At 39.4% G+C, this 25938-nt stretch overlaps 2 protein-coding genes across 2 annotated transcripts in view; one reads left to right on the top strand and one right to left on the bottom strand.

Annotated features, from left to right (window-relative positions):
- LOC126161814 (tRNA-dihydrouridine(20) synthase [NAD(P)+]-like) overlaps nucleotides 1-19739 on the bottom strand; it is a 78699-nt gene extending 58960 nt beyond the window's left edge. Inside the window, exons 1-2 of the mRNA XM_049917915.1 lie at nucleotides 19377-19739; nucleotides 13768-13906 (exon numbers count right to left, since the gene is read on the bottom strand). Coding sequence (XP_049773872.1) covers nucleotides 13768-13906; nucleotides 19377-19587 — 350 coding nt within the window. The 5' untranslated portion in view covers nucleotides 19588-19739. The remainder of the gene's footprint in view (nucleotides 1-13767; nucleotides 13907-19376) is intronic.
- A 79-nt stretch (nucleotides 19740-19818) lies between these two features.
- Nucleotides 19819-25938, top strand: part of LOC126161815 (rRNA-processing protein UTP23 homolog) — a 50768-nt gene continuing 44648 nt past the window's right edge. The window contains exon 1 of the mRNA XM_049917916.1: nucleotides 19819-20119. Coding sequence (XP_049773873.1) covers nucleotides 20000-20119 — 120 coding nt within the window. The 5' untranslated portion in view covers nucleotides 19819-19999. The remainder of the gene's footprint in view (nucleotides 20120-25938) is intronic.

Below are 25938 nucleotides of genomic sequence, written 5' to 3'. Positions count from 1 at the left end.
ACTGGAATATTTTAAAATACTGATGGTCATGGACTTTCAACTTTGATGATAGTTTGTTCTGTGAATTAGGTAGAGCTCTTTCTTCCCAACCCAAGATACTAAGCCAAGGTACTTTTCCCTTGCTTCTGTTTAATTTTATCCTTGTTCATTTTAGATGACACTCAAAGTGCTCAAGGAATATGTTTAAGGAAGAGTTCGAGTTTTCCATCTACAATGTCTATGATTGAATCATTGTTTGTGACTCTGCAATGCAGTATTTTTTATCTTTGAACTGTACTTAACTCAAGCCTGGTTAAGACTGGTGCTCCGGCTTCTCCCACCACTGCACTATTCCAAGAAGATGTGTAGGAGAGATGGCTATATGCTAAAGGCTGCACACACAGGAAACTTAGGAAGACATGTTTGCAACACAGGGTAACTACTTCTAAGAAGCGAATATTGCAGCATACTTTTATATGCAGAATTTTATCATGTGTGTTTATTTTTCTGCTGAAGCAATAACTTTTATTTTTTAATTGAATAACTACATTAGATAGTGCTAATTCATTGAGCAGAACTACAAAGAGCTTTACATACAGGCATTAACATTAAGTTAATTTCACAGCAGGAGCAAAAAAAAATCTGTTAGCACACGCATTGAACCAAAAACTGAAATAGCTTTAGTGACTTGTCTGTGCCGTCGAGGATATTGTTCTTGGGGTAACATTTTATAAAAGTCTTCTAACTTCCTGGACTGGACAAACAAATGGTTGAGCTGAGAGCTACACTGTATGTCTAATAGTTCAAGTTGGATGTAATGAGGTACATCAACGGCCAAAAGCAAGAACGGTAAAATAAATTGTTATCAGTCTTCAGTCATACAATGTCTTTAAATCTCTTTGTGGATTCATGATGAAACGTTTCAATTACTGAAATGTAGTCATTCATTTCTGGTTCACAAATTACTGCCCCGGGTCCTATGATATGTTCCCCATAATGAAATTGAAGATTATTTTTCCATAGGATTAAATTTGGTTTGATAGCAAAAATCTGGTCCCCCATATCTTTTAGCAAATGAGTCTCCTCTTGCATTAACTCTTAATGAATTCAAATAATTGATGATGCTGATCACAAAAGATTTTATCTTTACTTTACTTAGCATTTTTTCTCTAACGGCCACCTTCAATTGAGCCGGCATACATTCACAGTCCTTTGTCAGAAAAAAAGTCTATCATATTGTCTTTGGGGCAGGTGTTGTAATGACATTCCTGTAAGTCTTCTTCCAGTTCATAACAGTGCAATTGCATGTTAAACACTTCGCATGGCCTTCAAATAATACAAATAGTAAGACAATTCCTATTTGGCACTGAACAATGTGGCTTCTACACTTTTTCTTTTTTGGAAATGTGCACAGACACCATAGCATTCATAATGCATAACCTACATCAAATTTAAAGCAAGCAGGTACACCACCAGCTAAAAATGAAAATGGTCTGACACCTAAATTGCTGTCTGTCATCAGTCATGCAGTGTCTTGGAACCCCTCATGACAAAATGTTTCAATTACTGCAACAGTGTCAGTGATTGTCAGTAAACTCCTTGGCATCTGACAAGGTGACTGCTTTGCTCTATCAGCATCAGGCTGCAGTCTTCTTGTTCCTATTCCTCCTCACCCCTCAGGGCTACTCTACAGTGTGCTTGAGCACTAGAGAAGAGTGCTGCCACGGCCCTAGTGCTTCTGGAGCACTGTTTGGCCAGGCCTGACCTAACTGGTCAGTATACATCATAGTTAACATATGACTGTAATGATCAGATAATTCACTGGCCGTTGATTTACAGCCAAATCTCTCCGTGCTGTCAAGTCTTAAAATAACTGTCAACTTATGTTGCACTATGTCCTTCAATTCTCATAGGAAATTTTACTATGACAAATAATGCAGAGCTAGGAGGCCCTTGATCAGAACTATCAGACAAATAATTAAGTATTCACAAACAATGTTTCTTAAGTTAAGTCTGCATAACCAAACTGTTTCATGATGCTTACAATATTTCCTGCAACCAGTCAGTACCACATACTTATGTGTTTCCTCTTCCACTGTTTTAACACAGCATACTAAAAGCTATTCAGTGCAATGCACATTAACCAGAAGGGCTTGGGACTGAATTACATTTTTGACCATAGAGCCAAGTCTTTTCTTACTGGTTGTGCAGTAGTGTGATATTAAATTGTACTCATCAAGATGACTCTATTCACTTTCAATCATTTTCATGTGATGTTCTAATAAGCACAACACATCTGGTAACATTCTACCTGCCCTTTCATTTTCCTGTATGAAGGTGAAATAACATCCTTTTTATTAATGAGGCTGCTGATGTCTTGGGAAAAGGCAATATATCTGTTTTCTTTCATATCTACGACTTTTGCCAAGCTACAGCATTTTGTTTTGCTACAAACTATTTCAGCTGAAACTAAATTCATCCTGCAGCTATGTCTTTTGAGCAAATTTATTCTAAGGAAGGTTTAGGAAACACATTGGAAATAGCTGTTATGGGATGGATCCTGCTTTGGCCAGACTGAATGATTTTGGCAACTGGCCATATACGTAGCCTGTTTTGACTGACTTTATCCTAAGTTGTATAATTATAGCTACAGTCCAAACTGTTGCCTGCATCTCCCACTATTATTACATGATCTTCTTTCCCAAGCTGCTTTCCTAAGGAGCCTAAATCAAGGGTGACATTGCTGAACCCTGCACTTGACTTAAAACTACCAATTACCTGATAATCACATCCCTAAGAGTTCTGTACCAGTTTGACACTCCCCTTCTGTGACTGCTACTCAGCAAATGGTCCTTCTTCATCATCTTAAAATACTACTTCCTTGACTTAGCTTGCAAATTATTCCCTGCACTATCAAACTCCTCCTGAACTTCTCGAGCTGTCTGACAAGCACAACTGCCTCAGATCAACTGTCATTGCAGTGAATATACAGGCAGAAATTACAAAGACCATTGTGAACTGTCACAGTTCATATAAATTCCTCATATTTGCAATTCTCGTCCAATACAGACAGTTAAAATAATGATGGTCTGCAAGTAACCTATTCTTCATGTTATTCTTTCTCCCAATAGCCACAGCTACAATGGCATGCCAGGCAGTGTCTGCAGAGTGGGGCTTGATAAATAAGGACAATGACTAATGAAGGTTGATGCCAGGAGGGTTATGGGAACATAGGATATATTGCAGAGAGAGTTCACAACTGCACAATTCAGAAAAGCTAGTGTTGGTGGGGAGGATCCAGGTTGTGAAGCAGTCATTGATAGCAAGAGTGTCGTATTGGGCAGCAAGCACAGCAACAGGGTGGTCCAATTGTTTCTTGGCCATAGTCTGTTGGTGGCCATACACGGGGACAGATAGGTTGTTGGTTGTCATGCCCATGTAGAATACAGCACAGTGGTTGCGGCTTAGCTTATAGATTAGATGACTTGTTTCACGGATAGCCCTGCCTTTGATGGGATAGGTGATGTTTGTGACCAGGCTGGAGTACATGGTGGTGGGAGGATGTATTGGACTGGTCTTGCATCTAGGTCTATTACAGGGATATGAGACATGCGGCATGGGGTTGGGAGCAGGGGTTGTGTAGGGATGGACAAGGATGTTGTGAAGGTTCAGTGGGTAGCAGAATACCACTGTGGCAGGAGTGGGATGGTTAGTGGGTAGGACATTTCTCATTTGAGGGCACAACGAGAGGTAGTCAGAACCCTGAGGAGAATGTAATTCAGTTGCTCCAATCCTGGGTGGTACTGAGTCACAAGGGGAATGCTGCTCTGTGGCCAGACAGTGTGACTTTGGAAGGTGGTGGGTGACTGGAAAGATAAGGCACAGGAAATCTGTTTTTGTACAAGGTCGGGAGGGTAGTTACAGTCTGTAAAGGCCTCAGTGAGACCCTTGGTATATTTCGAGAGACACTGCCTGTCACTGCAGATGAGACAACCAAGGGTGGCTAGACCGTATGGAAGGGACTTCTTGGTGTGGAAGGGGTAGCAGCTGTTGAAGTGGATGTATTGCTGGTAGTTGGTAAGTTTGACATGGACAGAGGTAAGTTTGACATGGACAGGATGTAACTATCTTTAAGGTAGAGGTCAACATCAAGGAAGGCGGTTTGTTGGGTTGAGTAGGACCAGGTGAAGCAAGTGGCAGAGGTGTTGAGGTGCACTGGTAGGAACTGATGTCACACACTAGCAGCTTCATTGCATCTTTATAACTCAGACCAGAACCCTTTATAGCAGCAAACATCAGCTTAGCATTTTCATGGGTCTCACATATACAAACATTGTGTGTGCCCCTTGCACTTACAGGCACAACCCATTTTGGCCGAAGATTGAAAAAAGATGATAAACCTACTTTGGTATTGGGATACTTTTCCTTGAATTCTACATATAGTTTTGATATGTTGCACAGCAACCGTCTTTTTTGCATCTGTACACGTACATTCCCCATTTTCACTGTTGCATAGTCTTTTTTTTAGGTATTATTCGGCTGTAGTCATTATTTTCATAAAGCTCCAACACTAGCACCTTTATTTCTGAACTCAATTGCTTACCCTGAGCCTGCTGAAGTTGTGGAAGCACTCCTTGGGTTGCTTTTATTTTCCTAGCTTGCTTTATCATATATATAGAAACACTGAATTCCTTTGCAGTGTAGTCAGCAGACCAGCTGGAGGGTGCAAGGGTAAGAATAGAGCAATATCTTGTCACAATCCTGAGGTCAATATCTCACTCACTATTAGGGATGATGACTCAGTTTTTCAAGTGGACAGAGAAAAGACATGCATGGAGCATAGCTGGATGTTTAAGGCCCTGGAGTCAAGTTTCCCAAAGCAGTCTGGAGTTAGAGCAATAGACATAGCATCATTAATGGTTCAGAAACACCATTAAGTGTCCTTAGTGTTTGTAGCAATGAAGAGCAAACTATGTTACACATTACAAGTTATCTAAGTTACATGGAGCAAACTGTGTGTACATCAAAGAACATTGCACACTGGGGAAGCCTAATGAGGCACTGCAGTTGTTAAGACACTGACTTTGGGAGAATGGAGTTAGCTGTGTCTGGCCATCCTGATATAGGTATTCCTAAATCATTTCAGGGAAATGTCTGGATGGTTTCTTATCAACATCACACCTGAAAAGCTGTCCTATCCTCATATAAGCCTACTTGTATGTTACAAGTGCATATATTTATTTTCCTTATATTTCAGTGAAAAATCCAGTATCATTGTAAGATGATCCTTGAATGAAAAAATAAATAATAAGATAACAGAAGACATCGACAAAATCAGAAAGTGTGACACACGTAAACTTTCAGAAACAAAAATCCTTTCATTTGGGAAATGAAACTGAATTATTCAGGAATTAATTTCACTTTCATATATTCACTCATTTATTGTAATCCAAACAAGAAGTTTCACAGATGGGATAGTCAACCAGGACACTGAGACAAAGCTGATACAGCAGAAGATAATACAAGAGAAATCAAAGATGTAAAGCCGACAAATAAGACTTCAAAATATGAGGACCGCGATATAGCACTGCAGGTGAGTGAGAAGTCAGATGTAATGAGTAGACAGTCAAATAAGAATACCTGATGGAACAAACTGAGTGTCAACAGAGGAAGAAAAAAAATAATGAAAACAATGAAATATTTTCTGAGTAATATGATATAACATATCCTGTAGCTCATTACAGAGTAATAATGACATTATTATTTATTTAGTTTGTTAGTCCAATTTCCTTTGTTTCTCTGACAGTACTTCACAATGGTAAAACTGCCTGTAACATGCAATCACTAAAATATACAATATAAAACACTGAGCAATACAGCAAATCTCAGTCGGAAAAGTACTGTAATATGACTGCTGATGCTGCAGGAACAGTTCAGCATAATATCATTGTGTCTTTCTTCCATGGTGTTCAGTGAAGCAATACACTACTATTTGTGCGATACAAGGCAAAACTTGGCACAATGGCTGGTGGGAACAACTGTAAATGGGAAATGTCTTTATGTTCCTTCCCATCAGCCACTGAAATGAGCAACAACTTGGACTGTGTGGATAATAGGTGTATCTCAGCCAACTCTTCATCAGAAAATCTATCCATACTTCCCTGTATCACTGTTAATGTATAACTAACACTACCAGAAAAACAAACCTGAGTGAGGACTGGGTAGTACCAAATGCAAGGTTGAGGGTTGTAACATCATAGATTAAGGGTCGACCTGCGGCAGCAATCGCACAACTTGCGTACGGGCCACTAGACACCGCCACGAGTGCTAAGAGTGCATTGCGATCGCAGGCGCGCGTGTTGCGTACGGGCCGCGAGGTGCCACCACGAGCGCAACCGTGCCAACGGAGTTCGGCCAGCTCTCATTTTGTTGGCATCTCATTTTTGCCTATTCTCTTATTTGCTTAATTGCTTAGCTCTTATTCGTTTATGGCTCGTGTTATTGTGCTCTCTTTCAGCCAGTCTGATTGTTTTGATTTACTCCCAATTAAGAAGTGCTCATTTTGGCATTTCACTTTTGCATATTTCTCATTTTGCTAATAATATGCTCCTTAGCTTTTTACAGTTGATTTGATTAACATAGTCTCATTTACTGTTTGTTCATTTCAGCCTGTTCATGTTTTGATGTTCTTTAAATACTGTAATAATTATCGGAAGCATTTTTTCCCTTAAACTTGCATAAAGTATTCTCGGTGTAGGATTTGTTCTGTGACACAGGTGTAAGGTTTTGAATATAAATTATATACGGAACTGTGCTTTAAAAGATATTTATTTTTCAGTTTGGACTACATCAGACAACAATTTTGTGATATGATTGAGAAATTTGAGGGGCGAACCCATGGAAATAGTCTTAAGTGATCCCCTTTAAAAATAAAAATTTATGTGACACTGAAAGACATGATACTGTTGGCACCAAAAATTTAGATATATAGAAAAAAATATGTCATACTGGAGGCACCGGAGGGATTTCGCTTAAGCCTATTTCTAAAGTAAGTTCACAATTTATTCATCAAATTAGGAGTTGCATGTATATCTCTCTTTTTCTGGTAAAAACTGGCATTCTATTAATCTATGTCTGTTTTCTTTTTCATGTAAACGAGTGTATGAGCAATTGTAATTATAAATGGATTCTTCAAAATCGACGGTTCAGCTGGTTAAACGAGGTATTTGGTGAGCAACATACTTTATTTTGTCCTAGTGGTTTATCTACCTGTAGAACACCCCAGTGTAGTGAATAGTTTCCAACCAATACTTAGTGAACAATTTTCCTTTCCTACAGTACGTAGCATAGTGGATAGTGCTGTAGATAAGTGGAACCACGGCCAAGTGCAATCAAAACAGGCCACCGCGTAAGCATGAAGGACATGCGTCCCTGAATATTTATCCGTATTTCGTGTGATGACTAGCCTAAGATTTGAAATTCACGAGTGTAATCATGGATTTAAAGGAAGTAGGCGAAGCACAATTGGAGACTAGTGAGACTGAGGAATTAGAAGTTGCAGAAAATCTTCCCAGTATACAAAAGCAATTACGAATCATGACGAGTACCATCTCCGCTATATTTTTTCGAGTAGGTGAGATGAATAAAAAACAGGAAGCCGTGTCGATACGAGTAGATGACATTCATAAAAATCAGGAAGCCGTGTCGATACGAGTAGATGACATACATGAAAGTCAGGAGGAGGAGGAGGAGATTAGTGTTTCCCATCGACAACGAGGTCATTAGAGATGGAGTGCAAGCTCGGGTGAGGGAAGGATGGGGAAGGAAATCGGCCGTGCCCTTTCAAAGGAACCATCCCGGCATTTGCCTGAAGCAATTTAGGGAAATCACGGGAAACCTAAATCAGGATGGCCGGAGACGGGATTGAACCGTCGTCCTCCCGAATGCGAGTCCAGTGTGCTAACCACTGCGCCACCTCACTCGGTGGAAAGTCAGGAATCAGTGTCAGCACAAGTAGGCGAAATGTCTTGTAAGATAGGGCAAATTTCTCAAAATCAAACACAAATGGCTCAAGAAATAATAAATCTCAGACACGAACATGAGGATGCGGTCAGAGACTTAAATTCGGATGTAAAACAGTTAAAAGGAAATCAAGGCGCTCTCAAGGTCATAGTAAATCAATTGTCTACGACACTTGACGAATTGTCATTAAAGCATATGGAATTATCTATACAAATAGATTCTTGGGTATAGGAAGCCGTAAATTCCATTTCAAAAGAACAAGAAAGACAATCGATAGATCCAACTGCTCAGATTCCTGAAGTAAAAATGCAAATTACTCAGGAATTATCTCAATGGCGAAGTGGAGTAAATGAGCAATTAAACAAATTTAGTAATGAGCTTACTGATATTAAAGAGGTAGTCAAGAGTGATGTTTCTACGCCGACACGTGGAGAGAACGTAGTAGATGCTAGTACACAAAAGCGGGGGCAAGACACCGAAGTAAATTCTGTGGTAACTCAGGATCAGGAATAGTATTCACTACCGGGCACTACGACACCTTATGTAAATGTCATTATCAAACACAGGAGGGGTCAGTAATTCTCACCTGACATGAGTGGGGTGCATCCAGTAGTATTTATTCGTTCTTTTTGTGGCGTCTTACCCACAAAATGGACGGAATTACAAAAGATGCATTACGTAAGTGGATTCATGTTAAATGATGCGGCCTTGTGAGCCACTGAAGTCACTGAAAAATGTTCCACATATGACGAGTTTGAAAAAAGGTTTCTCGCGAAATATTGGTCTTTAGGGGTACAGCAACAACTTTGTGAGGTTGTATCGAACCCCGAGCAGTTTAGTCATAGCAAAGGAATGCTCCGAAAGTATTTTGAGAAGTATCTGAACAAAACGAAATACTGGGATGAGCCAATTTCACATAAAGATTTGTTGTGCATTCTTAAGAGTAAGATGCCTATTGATATACGCGAAAAATTAATTCATGCCCCAGACGCAAACATTGATGAGTTTATGCCCATCCTAGATGCAATTGATTTGATGCATGAGGATGTAAGGGCAAGATCTCTAAATCACAGTCAGTCGTGGAGGAATTGAAATATTCAGCGTCGTGAGCCGGCTGGCAGAGAACCCAGCTCGACCTACCAAACCCAAGACAATAACAATGCGTACGGCTACAGTAGAACGGGCCGGTGGGAACGAGGTACTGCGGATAGGAGGCAGGAACGTAGGTTCACTCCAGGATACTACAATAATGACAAAACGACACAAAACAGAAATCAAGGGAGACAGAATACCCAGACACAAAACCCGATAAATCAAAACTGGCGACAGCATCCACCACCAATAGTAACTGATGAAGTAAATGATACCGAAATGCGGCAGATTTCTTAGCCAGCGGAAAACAAATTACCGCCGCATTAAGTCCCAAAGTGCAGGCGGGTGGGAGAGATAAAAAACAATTCTGATTTAAGATTAAAAATGTTAAGGTACAATAATGGCACTGACATAAGAAATGAACTGTATAACTAGTACACTAAATACAGCACCAATCATCCGGCAGTTATAAAACCTACCGTTAAAGTATTAATCGAAGGTATTTCAGTGAACGCAATATTTGATACTGGGTCTGATATTAATGTGATTTCTATGGACTTATTTAGACAGATCACTAAAGGAAAACAGGTGCCAATATTGCCGGTTGGCAATTGTAAGGTTTTGGGAGCGATTGGAGGGAGAAGTACAAGCCCAATTAGAGATAGAATTTGGAAATGTAGCGACTGAATGCACGTTCCTCATAATTGATGCGCTGATAGTGGACTGTATTTTAGGATATTATTTTTTGCAAGAAAAGGACGCAAAGATCGACTCTTCTAACAGGATATGTAAGTTGAAGGTCAAACAGAAATTCATCTCTCTAAAATTACTGAGGATAACATGGGAGGTTTTGCCCGGGTATACAAATAAAGTTCATTTTAAAAAATAAAACTACAGGCTCAGGGAATCAGGTTCAAGAAATAAAATCTGACCGACACGAACAAATGTTAAAAATTGTCTCAATCCCCTCAGCTGTCCTCAGAGCAGTGTTCTGAATTGTTTAAGGTTCTCGTGAAATTCGAACAAGTATTCGAAGAAAAACCTGGTGCAATTAGGGGCTATGAATATAGGATGAATGTCATGCCACATAAAACCTTCTGTCATAGTTCGTACCAAGTACCATGGACAAAAAGAAATGCAGTTAGTAATGAAATTCAAAAGATGCTTGCATGGAACATCATAGAACCATCTGACAGTCCCTATTCGAGCCCCTTACTTGCTGTAGACAAACCAAATGGACAAGTACGACTAGTTCTCGATGCAAGAGAAATCAATAAAATTATAATACCGGTGAGAACAATGCCCGAGAGTATAGGCGAATAGAAAAAAGAATGACTGTACAGATAACCATCTTGGACTGAACATCATATGTTGCTACTAATAAATTTGCTTTTTCACTGTTTTATTCAAAATTTTCAGCTAAACGCATTAACTGTCTAAAGATGTATCCTACACTCGTAAGAAAAAAAAAAATGTTTTTTGAAGTACAACACCTAAAAATTGATTATATTATGCGATATGTGAAAGTACAGGAAGTTATAATGAAATGATGTCATATTGAGGTAGCACATTTTCTATATAAAATTTAAGTTTGTCAAGTAGAATTTTGTAAAGATGCCGCCAGTAAAATGTTGATTAAACAAATATTTCTAATGCAAAGGAATGAGGATAATGTAGTGTAAGGAACAACATAAAATGTTTTTTTCTCTTTACAATAAGTAGTAAAGGAATATAAGAACAACTGTAAAATTCTTCCTAATATAACAGAACAATTAGGTCACAAATAGTGGAAACATAGCATGAGACAAAATCTTACAAGAGTTATGGTTCTCTATATGCACATCAATACAAGAAAAGACTCGGATGAGTCAAGTGCTTTCAACTTGTAATTCACGAAAGATAAGTTACTTGCACTCATTCAGGAATACTTCTCTCTCCTTTTTTTTTTCTTTAATAGATATGAATATGTACCATTTTGTATATATATCGTTTGAGACTAGATATGAGATGGGGGGGGGGGGGGAGGAAAAAAAAAAAAGAAAGAAAAACAGAGTCGAGTGAATATAAACTTGACTACAAGAACGATGTTGACTATAGCTAATAGTTTTGTGAAGATAAGCAAAACAACACGATAACAGTCGCATGAAATTCGTAGCGCCTACAATTGGTAGTACTTACATTCTGAGTAGTGATAAGTCCAAAAAGGCCAAAGAAACAAGGAAATGTGTATAATGTACATAAAATGCAAAAATTGTTTTTGTTTTTATGTCTAAACAAAAGAAAATACCTTAGTCATAGGACAGGTAAACGATGTACCCTATCAACAATGAGTGATACACCATTGCTTGACCTGAGGACCTTAACAAAAAGGGCAATATTCAAAATTTCTAGGTGCTATTGGACTACTTCTTTAACCACACTCAAACTATGGCAACAGCCAGTAAATGGGAAAGGATAAGGATATACAAATGTTACCTAATATATTTGAAATGTATGTCTGTTGAACATCATCACTCGAAGGACTCAGATAATTTGGGGTCTTTCGAGCCAACCTGATATATATTCTTTTTGAAAAATAACTTATCGATGCAAAAGGTTGGATGGATATATGTGTGTGTGCGCTATATATTTCTATACACATTTTAAAGTAGTACCTTCGAAGTTAACGAAGTACACTACAGAAAAATTTCATCTACATAAACGATTTCCAGACATTTCCATGAACAGTAGATGTCACAATGTATATACAATGAATTTTCAAACAGTGTAAATGCCTCTTAATCATTACAGCTTTTGTAGTTAAATAAAACCTGTAAAATAATTTACACCAAAGCATCAACTGAAATATTGTACAATACCTTCTATTCAACAGATGTAGAATATATTATAAAATGTTTTGTATTACTATCGTCATACTTTTGAAATGACTAAAATGTTTTGTATTTATATCATTATATGTGATAATCAATGATTATTTTGTGAAATGTAAAGGTGGTAGAAAAAAGGATAGCAATTTGGAAATTTAAAGTAAAATTTTGCGATCGGAGTAAACTGACAAAATGTGTCAGGCATTTAATAAATTAACCGCCTTCCACATTGGGGGCCATGTTACATCATAGATTAAGGGTCGACCTGCAACATCAATCGCACAACTTGCGTACGGGCCACTAGACGCCGCCACGAGTGCTAAGAGTGCATTGCGATCGCAGGCGTGCGTGTTGCGTACGGGCTGCGAGGTGCCGCCACGAGTGCAACTGTGCCAACGGAGTTCGGCCAGCTCTCATTTTGTTGGGATCTCATTTTTGCCTATTCTCTTATTTGCTTAGCTCTAATTCGTTTATGGCTCATGTTATTGTGCTCTCTTTCAGCCAGTCTGATTGTATTGATTTACTCCCAATTGAGAAGTGCTCATTTTGGCATTTCACTTTTGCATATTTCTCATTTTGCTAATAATATGCTCCTTAGCTTTTTACAGTTGATTTGATTAACATAGTCTCATTTACTGTTTGTTCATTTCAGGCTGTTCATATTTTGATATTCTTTAAATACTGTAATAATTATCGGAAGCATTTCTTCCCTTAAACTTGTGTAAAGTATTCTCAGTGTAGGATTTGTTCTGTGACACAGGTGTAAGGTTTTGAATATAAATTATATATGAAACTATGCTTTAAAAGATATTTATTTTTCAATTTGGACTACATCAGACAACAATTTTGTGATATGATTGAGAAATTTGAGGGGCGAACCCATGGAAATAGTCTTAAGTGATCCCCTTTAAAAATAAAAATTTGTGTGACACTGAAAGACGTGGAACTGTAGGCACCGAAAATTTATATAAATATGAAATTATACGTCACAGGGTGAAGAGTAAAATGGAAATTACTGTTGTCACCAGCAAGTACCCTGAGTTAAGGAACAAGTTCGTTTCCAAATAAGGCACAAAGTGTGTACCACTGACATTTGCACTGTTGTGCAGATATTTTCAGTGCAAAACAGATACAAAGTTAAATAGGATAAGAAATAACACAAAATGTAATTATTCTGTAAACGAGCCAATGAAGGCCGTGGGCTGTTTTACCAAAGTTCTCAGAAGATATCCCTTAACAACCTCCAAAATTTTGTCAGTGGAGGTCTGGTTTACCCTGTAGACGAGCACTGTTAATAAGTTTGCTATAACAATTCATCATGGTTCGAAACAAATACTAATGCATGCAATCATGGCACTGCACAATAAATAATATTCACCACTTATATTTAAAACTGAGTTTTGTGCAAGAAACGGGGAATTATATTGTTACAAAAATTTATTGTCCATCACCAACTGATGGAATTGACAGAATATTCTCTAGAATAAAAATCTATTACATAAATATCTAGCAAACTAATTTCCTATCATTTCCACGTCATGTAAATGGTCTTTGGAACATTCAGTCAAGTGCAGCATCAGTAATTTAACATTTACCTGAACACCAATGTTTTATATGAGTCTATTGATTTTATATGATTCTACTGAATAAGACAAAATTATTGCTATATGTGGATTTCAAAATTAAATAATGGAAACAATCACAGGACCAGCTGGGATGTTTTACATGGACCTGAGGTAGCTACATATAGGCCATGGGCCCTTCTGACGGACATAAGTAATGACTTGCAAGGAATAGCAGTACTCACACCATCTGTGCAACCTTCAGTGCTCTCTCTGCGCTGCAAGTCCCAACCTGAAGTACCACACTCTGTCTTTCCTTTCCACATGTTCGGAATATAACAGTGCCATCAGTACTGTCAACATAATCAACAGTTCCCAGGACATCTGAAAAAGGAAGCTCTTCAGCAGTCATTACATACAAACAACAACATATACTACATTCTACTAATCATAAAGTCAAGTACTGCCTTCTGCTTGTTTCAGATACCCTACTCCAGCCAATAGAAATTACAATCGCACCTGCAGTTTAATTGAAAGTATGATAAATAATGTTATCTTCATTTAATTAAACATCTCAGAGCAAGCTGTGGTAACCTTTGTCTCTGTTTGCAACTTCAGTCCCACATTGGTTTTTGTGAAATTTGCTAATTGCTTCCATGTATGTTAACAGGTGTAAGAACTTGTAGGCTACAAAGTGACAAATAATGATTTAATAACTCTGGGTATTATACAATGTTGTGCAAAGTGCATTCCTTATACGGAAATACGGAAGCGTCCGATCCCGCCCATCTGCTTTGACCCATGATGTCACAAATATGGCGGAAACAAAAACAAACACACACACTTTCCACAAGAAGCCTAATGACACTAATGGGACAAGCGCGGGAAATGGGTTGTTTTGGGTGGGGGTGCAAACTATATATAAACAAATTTAGACGCCTTGCGTAGCTACAACGTGTAAGTGAAGACAGCCATGCATGAATACCCACCCACCTCCCCAGGGGTCATAACCCCTGCAACCCATAGAAGATAAAGATGCTTCAGTAGCTGATTAGTGTTTTTTGTCTTTTTTTAAAAAAAATCTCACGGGATAGAACGAACAGATCAGAAAGATAAATATAATAAACTAAAACAGAAATTGGAGGAAACAGATAATTAAAATAAGTAATAAGCATTTTTAAATTAAAAAAAAAAAAAAACAAAAAAACTCACGAGATAGAACGAACAGATCAGAAAAGTAAACAAAATAAGATAAAACAGAACTGGAGACAGCCACACTCAAACCAAACTCCGTGCCGTCATGACGTCACACATGACAACACCCTTACGTCACGGGTCAAAGCCAACGCGTGGGATCGGACGCTTCTGTCGACCCCCTTATACCTGTATAACTGAGTGACCTTCCACTAACATTCAACAAGCAGAATTGGTACTTTTTGCAGGCAATACCAATATTATAACAAATTACATTGTAGGGAAAGACACAAGACAGATTGTTAATGGTGTTTTTCAATGAAGTATTAAATGGTTCTAAAACGGACTCTCCCTAAATTTTGAGAAAACACACTATATTCAGTTCTGCACAACAAATAGAGTCATGCAATCAATTGATGTAGCACATGAACAGCAGTGAGTTAATAGGGTAGAATGCTCCAAATTTTTGGGTGTATATACTGATACAAACATGAACTGAGAGAAGCATATTACTGAGCTTCTCAAACAAATAAGTTTGCTACTTCTGCTCTTGTATAATTTCTAATTTGGAAAAAAACGAAATCAGGCTCCTGGCATATTTTGCACTTTTCAACTGAATCTGGTGTGACTTGCAACTTAGAAAGGAAGTACTGATGGCACAAAAGCGAGCAGTAAGAATAGTAGGCATCGTTCGCCCAGTCATCATGTAGGTACGGTACCTCTTCAAGGAGTTAGGAATTTTAACTGCGCCATCAGAATACATACATTTGCTAATACCTAAAGCAAAGCATTCTTGAAAATAACACCCAACTAACAGCACAGGAGTTCGGCTTTTGTAAGAATAAATAAATCAATGAGGTACTCTTTTCATTTGCTGACTAGATAATATATGCATTTAATGAAAAACACTATACTTCTGCACTTTTCACTGAGCTGATAAAGTCATCTGATCTAGTCAATCACACACTGCTCCTATGTAAACTGGATGCTTGTGGTATATGAGTAGTTTGTAATGAATGATTTCAGCCATATCTGGTAGAAATAACAACATATGATGGAAGAACAAGCTGTTTAGATATAATACCAGTCACATCAGGAGCGCCATAGGGCTCGACCTTAGCCCCCCCCCCCCCCACCTCTTCTTCTTTCTCTTTATTAATGGCTTCCCAGAACATCTATCCTCAACAATAATAGTGTTACTTGCCAACGATACAAATAATCTCTCTTGTAACATTTTTCCACAACAGATTAGAGGCGACTTAAACTGACAGCTACGAAAGGCTCCTGTATGGGTTCTATGAAACCAACCTCTTACTTAATGTGGAAAAAATAACTCATATGATATTCTGTCCATTTAAGATCCCTACAACACACGCAGACTCTTTAGTAGTAGACAAGAAAATTATTGAATAGGTGATACCTGTGCTATGCCTTTAGAGTGCTCAGTCAAAGTTGTGACTTGACTAAAACTGTGTATTTTACACTAGTTAACTTAGTCATCTCATATGGCATTCATTTTTGGGGGTCAATACATAAGCAAATACTTGTTATGCAAAAATTAATTATGAAGATCACACCAACTGTACCTACCACGCCAATCTTTAAGCAACTGGGAATATTACCTGTCCCATGTGTATACATCTTAGCAACTGTTGCATTTATAAATAAGAATCTCCATCCGTTCAAAACAAATAGTGACGCGCATGGTGATGGTAACATTCATCTGACAAATCAGAGACTGAGTAAACATCGTGCCAGTGTGCGGCACACAGGCAAAACGCAGTTATATATTATCTTGCTTGGTAAAAGATAATAAAAACTCTTGCAGGGACAATGTTATCAACATAACACACCAGCACTGCATTCTGATCATGTTAACAATGTAGTCAAAATTACTACTGTATTCTAAATTAACTAGGTTACCACTGTCCTACATCACATGTACGAACAATGTACTAAAATGATTCTTGGGCAAACAAACAAATATAGGCACTGTTTTTATCCTGATGCCGAGTTTATGAACACTAACTTATGTCACACATAACTTTAATTTTGTACAACATGTATTAACTACAAATGTGAAGGTGGTTAAATAATAATAATTCCCATCTTGACTTTGCATTTTAAATAGAGATCGTTGCTTGGAATCTATTGTAATGCAAATGGACACATATTCTGTCCTTTAAAATGCATGTCTATTTAGAAGTCTGTGCAACAAGAGAGTTTATGCTCTTTCTGCTGTGTATTGCTATAGCTTGTATCTCATATCATGAACATGATTTCGTGGCTAAATAAATAATGAAACATGTCATAAATGGTCTGTCAAAATCCAAGAAGAACAGTGATGTTCACACCTATAAAACTAGGGGAAACAATGACTGTTATTACCCATATTAAAGCTGTCATTAGCTCATAAAGAAGTTGAACACAAAGTAATAAAAACTTGTGATCATATTCCATGAAGGAATTTCTATTTAAAAACAGGTAACCTGGGGGTAAAAGAGAGAGACAAACAAAAGAGAGAGAGAGAGAGAAAAGAAAACCTTGTTTTTATGTCTAGTTGCATGAGTAGGACTAAAAAATAATGTGTTAATTAATGTTAGGCCACACCAGTATTCAGTAAACTACTCATTCACAACATTTCAATAAAAGAATCATACAAAATATCACTGGAATATGTGATTAACTATTTGAGAGAAGTCATACACAAGTCAAGAACTACATACAAATTCATAATAATCAGCCTCAAATTGCCATAAGACACAACCTTTTTTTTTTCAGTTTTCTTAAATCAGTACGAGCAAATTCCAGGATGATTACTTCAACAAGAACAAAGCTAATTTGTTCCTTACACACAGTCTAAAGTGAGCTTGGGTCCTACACTTGGTGATCTGCCTGACCCAAGTAACTGACGCATCAGTACAGGAAAAGAAAAGGTCTTCAGTCTTGTGGTAGTTGGATACATACTGAGAGTTCTTACAATAAAAGAGAAGAAAAAAACTGATTATTTGAAACAATTCGATGAGATCTGAAGTATTAGTGCAGCTGGTATAATAAGAAAAATTTAAGCCCAAAGGAGTTGAAGCCAGAATAAGATGCCATAGTTATTGCTTTCCTAGTAATGGACAGGGCTGTGAATAGCCAAACGCCTCTTGCACATGGCAATGAACAGGGATAAGATGAATAATGTAGTTGTAAACATTTGACAATATATGTGCATCCAAAGAACAATTCTCATTTATAAGAATGAAAAAAGTAAAAACTGATAATATGTATTACAGCACTTACTGGAGATCACATCCCAAACCTTTTAATCTGTTTCCTGACACTCATCAACTCAGCCAATATATTTTTCATGGATTAATCTACAATCCGAAGGAAAATCCACTTGAATCGGTCTGAATACAGAGTACATATATTTCTTCAATACACGTGCTATTAATTTTATGTTCACTGAACAGAAGAAAAAGATGTGAGAAATCAGCTACAGTACCAAATATTGTACAGAGAAGTAATCACATGTAAGGAACAAAATATCATTACAAGATTAGTAAAACAACAGTATGTAACTTCTCTTTTGTGGAGCAATCAACATTTAAAATCATTTTGCAGGTATCTTGATCATGAGTTTTCTATTGTATATTTAGTCATTCAATAACCAGAAAAAAAATTTTTTATGCCCTGCATATTTAGAGGCTTCAAGTTCTTTACATTTCTTGCAAACATCTTACAGATAGACCTCACCACTTGCCGATGGCTTTATAATTCTTTCAGACACAGCAACATGCATGAAAAATCAGCTGAATGGAATGAATAATGTCTTGGAAAGAGGTTATAAGATGACTATAAACAAAAGTAAATCAATGGTACCAGTGACAGGGTTGATATTAATGGAATCTGATGAGGAAATAAGACATTAAAAGCAGTAGGTGAATATTGCAATTTGGAGAGTACAGTAACTGATGATGGCAGAAGTAGGCCTAAAGAGGATAGAAAAAGCATGAAAAAAATAGTTTCTGAAAATGAGAAATACCACGATGTTTACATGGATTATAAATTTTAGTCTTAGTAAGTCGTTTCTGAAAGCATTAGTCTCCAGTTTAGACTTACGCGGAAGTGTATAGAAGAGGTGAGAACAGCAGCTTTAGAGATGCGTTGGCATGGAAGAATGCTGAGGATTGGGTGGTTGGATCAGATAACTAATGAAGGAGAGAAAACAAGTTTATGGCACAAATTGGCTGAATTAACATGTCAATAAATAGGACACATCCTGTGGCACGAAGGAATAGTTACTTATCTAATGGTGGAAATGTGGTGGGTGGGGGAACGCGAGGATACATATTTTTGGGGGAGATCACTTTTGTACGCGCAGGTTCAAATAGTTGTAGGCTGCAATAGTTATGCAGTATGAGAAGACCCTTGTGCAAGACTGACTAGCGTGGAGAACTGCATAAAACCGATCTTCGTAATGAAGACTGTAACGCAAAGCACGCGAACGTTTTACCCTATGTCCAAGGAGGGGAAAAAAAAGAAAAAAAAAACGAGCACACAAACAATGCTGGTAACCAGTTGATAATTTCCAAGTTACTATCGTTTTACTGGCTTCAGCTGCTTCTCACTTATTGCTTAGCGGACAGAAGGCTTACTTGATTGAAATTACCATTCTCTCTTCGAAGAGCTCTCAAAAGTTTCCAATCTATCAGTTCTTCACAATATACAATATCAGCACCGTAGTCAAGGGCCAGTAATCTCATGGGTAAAGTTCCCATTCTAACCATTGGTGCCAATATTAGTTTACCAGTATAATTCAGGCCATTTCGAGTTTTGCTCGTTTCTGCCATCTCTCGGATTATTTGCATGCTCTTAGTCATTTCGCATTAGAAATGTTGTCATTATTCCCTAGGCACTTGGCAATACTGCCCCTGATAAATAAAAGTCACCACACTTTACGGCACATGAATCCGATCTCCCACAGCTGATGCACACCGCTCATGCACACAGCCACGCACGTGTTTACGACAACAAACAGCTCATTCACTGAAACAAAGCACTTACTACCACAAAGATGCACCTCGCACAATGTTGACAGTTACAGTACATGTGGTAGCTCCATGTGAGTTGCGTTGGAGACTTGGAGTAGTTTGTGGACAAAGCGTTGTGTTGTGTGCTGCTTTCCTACAGTTGTAATTCATTTCTGCCGTGGCAAAGCGTTATGTTGTGTGCTGCTGTACTGCAGGTGTAGTTCATTTCTGCCGCCATTGAATCATATAGTAGTAGAAAGAGATGAAAATCAGCCGACACAAGAAAGTTCATAAATACCTAAATTTCTTCTGTAATAATTATGGATTCAGACAGCCCTACCAAATTTTAATCGACGGCACTATATGTTTCGCAGCCCTGAAGGTGCGTAATACTATGTCAATTGCCTTGCAGTTTTAGAAACGTTTGGAAATTATTAACAGGTTTAAGATATGCAAAAATATCATCTGCAGTTACAAACTTTATTATTATTACCATTATTGTTATTTGGTTCATTCTGACTCATTATATAGTTAATGGTATGCTGAGTATACGACAAGTAGAAACTGAGAAGAGAGAGAGAACGAAGACAAATTTCAGTTTCGAAATTACAAGTAACAAACAGCACTACTGCTTTGGTAGAAATTATACGTAATAACATATTCAATTCACAAAGGCTGTAATAGCAAAAACTTTTTACTCGAGAATTGTTCCATCAGAAATAACTTAAGGTTATGTGTGAAGATATTATATCAGTCCCGTTTTAATTCACTAGTAGGTTGTTGAATAATTTAATTGTTATCTCTGAAATACTTTCCTGATATAATTCTATTTTAGACTGGGACACTGGTATTTATTTCATTTAGGCTATAGACATGTTTATTTTGAGTAAGGTCCTAGTTCTGTCTGAAAGATGTACGGGATACATTCATGTCTGTAAATGCTTGCCAGGCTTGTCGTTTTCAACTGAATGAAGTGTGGTCTATATGTTTCCAGTTGGCTTTAGTTGCAGATAGCTTTGACTGCTTTTTTCTGCATTGTAAAGATTATTTTTGCTAGGAGCTGAATCCTCCTAGAAGATTAGTCTATAGCAAAAAAGTGAATGGTAGTACGCATAATATGTTTGGATCACTGTTTATGTGCTTGCACTGTGGCTTGGCACAAGAAAAGAGTAACAAGCTTTTGAAAACTGTGTTTCAAAGGCTTTGACATTACAGCCGCGTTGTTATATTGTTTCGTAGCCATATTCATAGAAGTTTATTTCTGTAACATTTCAGTTGTAATTTGTCAAGACGTGTTATTGTATCCTGCTCTTGTAGTAGTGGAGGAGGGATTACAGAAACGTCCGATACCAGCTGTATGTTTTGACCCATGACGTCATGAATATGGCAGAAATGGCCATTTTTAGTGTCTCCAGTATGGCGCCTATGACGTAACTATATATGCAAGGCAACAAACACGAAAATATATATGAATAAGACAAAACATCGCCCTCCAAAAATACAATCAAACTAACGCAACAACTGCGGATTTTGGGTGTTTTAGGGAGGGGTCAAGCTAAATATAACAGTAAAAAACGTGCCGCAACCCAAAACACACAAAATGACGAACCAAAAAAATAACAAAATTACAACATTCCGCTACACCAACAAAATGCACTGGAATCGGACACTTCCCTTGACCTATGTGGCCCTTAGTGATAAGGTCAAATGGGAGCTGGATCGTCTCACTGCTTCAGGGGTCTTGCTTCCTGCCACTTCCAGTGAGTGGTCCTCTCCTGTCGTTGTCGTTGCTAAGCCAAATGGTGATATTCGTCTCTGTGGCGATTTCAAAGCCACTGTAAATGCTCTATGCCTTATCGACACTTACTCTATGCCTCGACCTGAAGAATTGTTCACTAAACTTGCTGGAGGCCAGTATTTTTCTAAACTTAACCTGTCAGAAGCTCATCATCAACTTCCTCTCAACGCTGCTTGCCGGCAGTTTCTGGTCCTTAACACGCCTTTCGGCCTCTATCAATACCAATGATTGCCATTCAGGGTTGCCAGCGCCCCTGGTTTCTTTCAGCAATTCTTGGAACAATTATTGCTCACTGTCCCTGGGTGTATAAATTACCAGGACGACTTTGTTGTCACTGGCTCCACCACTGAAGAAAATCTTCAGTATCTCCGCATACTTTTTCATGTCTTACAGACTGCCGGTCTTAAGTGTAATCTTCAGAAATCATAATTTTTTCAGGCATCTATCATGTACTTAAGGTTTCAACTCTCTCAGGATAGTATTCGTCCGCTTCAGCAAACTGTTGCTGCAATCGATGCCCTTCCTCGCCCTACATCTGTTAAGGAACTGCAGGCCTTCTTGGAGAAAATATCATACTATCACAAGTTTTTACCATCTGCTGCTTTGTTGGCTCAGCCGTTGCATCGCATGTGGCATAAAAACGTGCCTTTTCACTGGTCCGTGTCATGTGATGCGGCTTTCCAGAAATTGAAGACTATGCTGAAACAGGCCCCATGCCTGGCTACTTATCGACCTGGCCAACATCTTGTTCTTGCCATGGATGCCTCTCAATACGGGGTCGGTGCAGTCCTTGCGCACTGTTTTTCTGACGGTTCTGAACAACTGATTGCTTATGCCTCCAAAATGCTCACGGATGCCCAACAAAAGTATTCTCAAATTGAAGAAGAAGCTTTGGCCATTATTTATGCTCTTCATAAGTTTGGTGTTTTTCTCTGTGGATCCAAATTTCATCTTGTTACGGATCACGAACCTTGTTTCCTTGTTTCATCCATCAACGTCACTTCCCGACAAGGATGCACACCGTCTCCAGCGTTGGGCTCTTTACTTGTCTCGTTTCAATTATGAGATTCATTTCCAGCCGACGGCTCAACATGTGAATGCTGATGCACTGTCTGGCCTTCCCATGGGTCCTGATCTGGCATTCGATAGGGACGAACTTTTGTTTCCACCTGGATGTTGCCGAGCAGCGGGTTGTGGACGGGTTCCCCATCACCGGGGACCGGCTGGTGGCTGCTACGGGCTCTGACCCTACCCTCTCCCGGGTTTTACGCTGTATTCAGAAGGGTTGGGCAGATCATCCGTCCGCTAAGACTTCTGATCCGTTGCAGAACTGCTATGCTTTGTGTTACTGCCTCACGACTAGGGATGGTGTTATCCTCCTTTCCACCGAAAATGCTTCGCTGCATGTTGTGGTACCTGCGTCATTGCGTGCTTCGGTCTTGCGCTTCCTTCACCAAGGGCAGTGGGGTGTCTCTCGCACCAAATCTCTGGCGCGCTGTCACGTGTACTGGCCCGGCATCGACTCTGAAATCGCACACATGGTTGCTGCCTGCGGCCCTTGTGCGTCACAGGCCGCCGCCCTGAAGTCATCTTTGTCACCGTGGCCTTCGCCTGAGAAGCCCTGGGAGCGTATTCATGCTGACTTCACGGGACTTTTTTTTTGGCTACCTATTGGCTTCTCGTTATTGATGCCTACTCTAACTTTCCTTTCATTGTCAGTTGCACGCCGGCTACCACCGCGGCAACCACCAATGCTCTAGCTCACATTTTCTCTTTGGAAGGCCTTCCCTCTACTCTTGTTACTGATAATGGTCTGCAATTTGCCTCTTCCGATTTTGCATGTCACGCCCCCTCCGTTCCATCCACAGTCAAATGGTGAGGCTGAACGACTGGTCCGCACATTTAAGGCTCAGATGAGGAAACTCCTGACTTCTTCTGCTGCTGATGATGTGCTTCTCCAATTTCGGGCTTCTTACCGTTTCACCCCCATGGGCGATCACAGCCCGGCTGAGCTCTTACATGGCCGACAGCCCTGCACGCTACTTCATCTTCTGCGGCCTTCCATCTCACGGCCGCGGGTGCCTTCGCTTGGCCGGTTCACCTCCTACAACCTTGTATGCGTACGGGGATATGGCAGGCGGCCAAAATGGAGTCCTGGCCGTATCTTACGACACCGTGGCCAACGCCTGTATGAAATCCAGACGGACACAGGTATTGCAGTGCGTCATTCGGACCAGCTTCGGCCTCATGTGCTAGCAACGCCTGTTCTGGATGCCACTACACCACCTTCGGCTCTACCTGACACTCGGGTACTGGAATCTCTCATTACTCGCAACGCAGTCCTCTCACCATCATATCGGTGCCAGCACAAGAACTGACACCACCAGGAGATGTGCCCATACAGGAACCAGATGACCATCATCTGTCGGAGCAACTCTACTGACCTCTTTCTCCTACGGACGTGGACACATCGCCCATGTCTCATGTTATAACAACCGGACTTGCCGCAACAGGCAGATTGGTGCACGGAGCCCCAGCAGATTCGACCGCCACGTCTCCTGTCATCTCGACCCGTTATCATTGGGGACACTTCCATCCATACGGGAAGCCTCCTCCTTGAGACTTTACGGTCAGTCAAACAACACCTATGGACCAGAATGAGATTTACACTCTGCAGTGGAGTGTGCGCTGATATGAAACTTCCTGGCAGATTAAAACTGTGTGCCGGACCGAGACTCGAACTCGGGACCTTTGCCTTTCGCGGGCAAGTGCTCTACGAACTGAGCTACCCAAGCACGACTCACGTCCCGTCCTCACAGCTTTACTTCTGCCAGTACCTCGTCTCCTACCTTCCGAACTTTACAGAAGCTCTCCTGCAAACCCTGCAGAACTAGCACTCCTGAAAGAGTTTGAGTCTCGGTCCGGCACACAGTTTTAATCTGCCAGGAAGTTTCAACACCTATGGACGTTAGCAACCTACAGGCCACCTCCATCAAGACGTGTGCAAAAAATTCAAAGGGGGGAAAGGTGTTGTGACTTGCCGATCTTTCAAAGTGCAGTTACGCGCGTCCTCTATATCCATGCAGCAGCAGCGCCACCTAAGCGGCCAGCCAGCCAGCCGCCGCTAGACTTGGACTCAGTTATGATTTGACTGTTACAGTGTACACATATCTTACTCTGTTTACTTGATCTGTGACTTTCATGTATTGTGTCTTCCTTGAAATATATTTGTTCAACTTCGAGTTATAACAGTATCATTGTTGATTAGCGATATAGACGACACCTGCCAGCAGATACATGTGGTCACCATTTGTCATGCAGTTAGGTACTCCTCAGGTATCAAATAATAATTGGTATTATTTTCTATTGTGAGCTTTTCCATGATCACAACATCACCAAACTTGAGGTCTGTGTCTGCAAGTAGGTGTTACCTATCCTCTCCAACTAGATATTCCTTCAGTAATCTATGGCCCTTACCTAGACATTGACCTAATCTAAGTTATTGGTACTTCTACGGCAAAAGTTTTTTATTGAGGTAAGTATTTGGGAAGGGAGTGAGACAAGGTTGTAGCCTATCCCAAATGTTGTTCAATCTGTATATTGAGCAATCAGTAAAGGAAACAAAAGAAAAATTTGGAGTGGTAATTAAAATCCATGGATAAGAAATAAAAACTTTTAGGTTCACCGATGACATTGTAATTCTGTCAGAGACCGCTCTTCCAAGCAGTTGAATGGAATGGACAGTGTCTTGAAATGAGGATATAAGATGAACATCAACAAAAGCAAAATTAGGATAATGGAATGTAGTTGTATTAAGTTGGGTGACGCTGAGGGAATTAGATTAAGAAATGAGACACCTAAAGTAGTAAAGGAGTTTTGCTATTTGGGGAGCAAAATAACTGATGATGATCGAAGCAGAGAGGATATAAAATGTAGACTGGCAATGGCAAGGAAAGCGTTTCTGAAGAAGAGAAATTTGTTAACATCAAGTATTGATTTAAGTGTCAGGAAGTCGTTTCTGAAAGTATTTGTATGGAGTGTAGCCATGTATGGAAGTGAAACATGGATGATAAATAGTTTGGACAAGAAGAGAATAGAAGCTTTCGAAATGTGGTGTTACAGAAGAATGCTGAAGATTAGGTGGGTAGATCATGTAACTAATGAGGAGGTAATGGGGAGAAGAGGAGTTTGTGGCACAAATTGACTAGAAGAAGGGATCGGTTGGTAGGACATGTTCTCAGGCTTCAAGAGGTCACCAATTTAGTATTGGAGGGCAGCATGGAGGATAAAAAACCTAGAGGGAGACCAAGAGATGAATACACTGAGCAGATTCAGAAGGATGTAGGTTGCAGTAGGTACTGGGAGATGAAGAAGCCTGCACAGGATAGAGTAGCTGGGAGAGC

Source organism: Schistocerca cancellata, chromosome 2, assembly GCF_023864275.1.
Source record: "Schistocerca cancellata isolate TAMUIC-IGC-003103 chromosome 2, iqSchCanc2.1, whole genome shotgun sequence".
Taxonomy (NCBI): domain Eukaryota; kingdom Metazoa; phylum Arthropoda; class Insecta; order Orthoptera; family Acrididae; genus Schistocerca; species Schistocerca cancellata.
The sequence above is the reverse complement of the archived record's forward strand: the minus strand, read 5'-3'. Positions and strand labels throughout refer to the sequence as shown.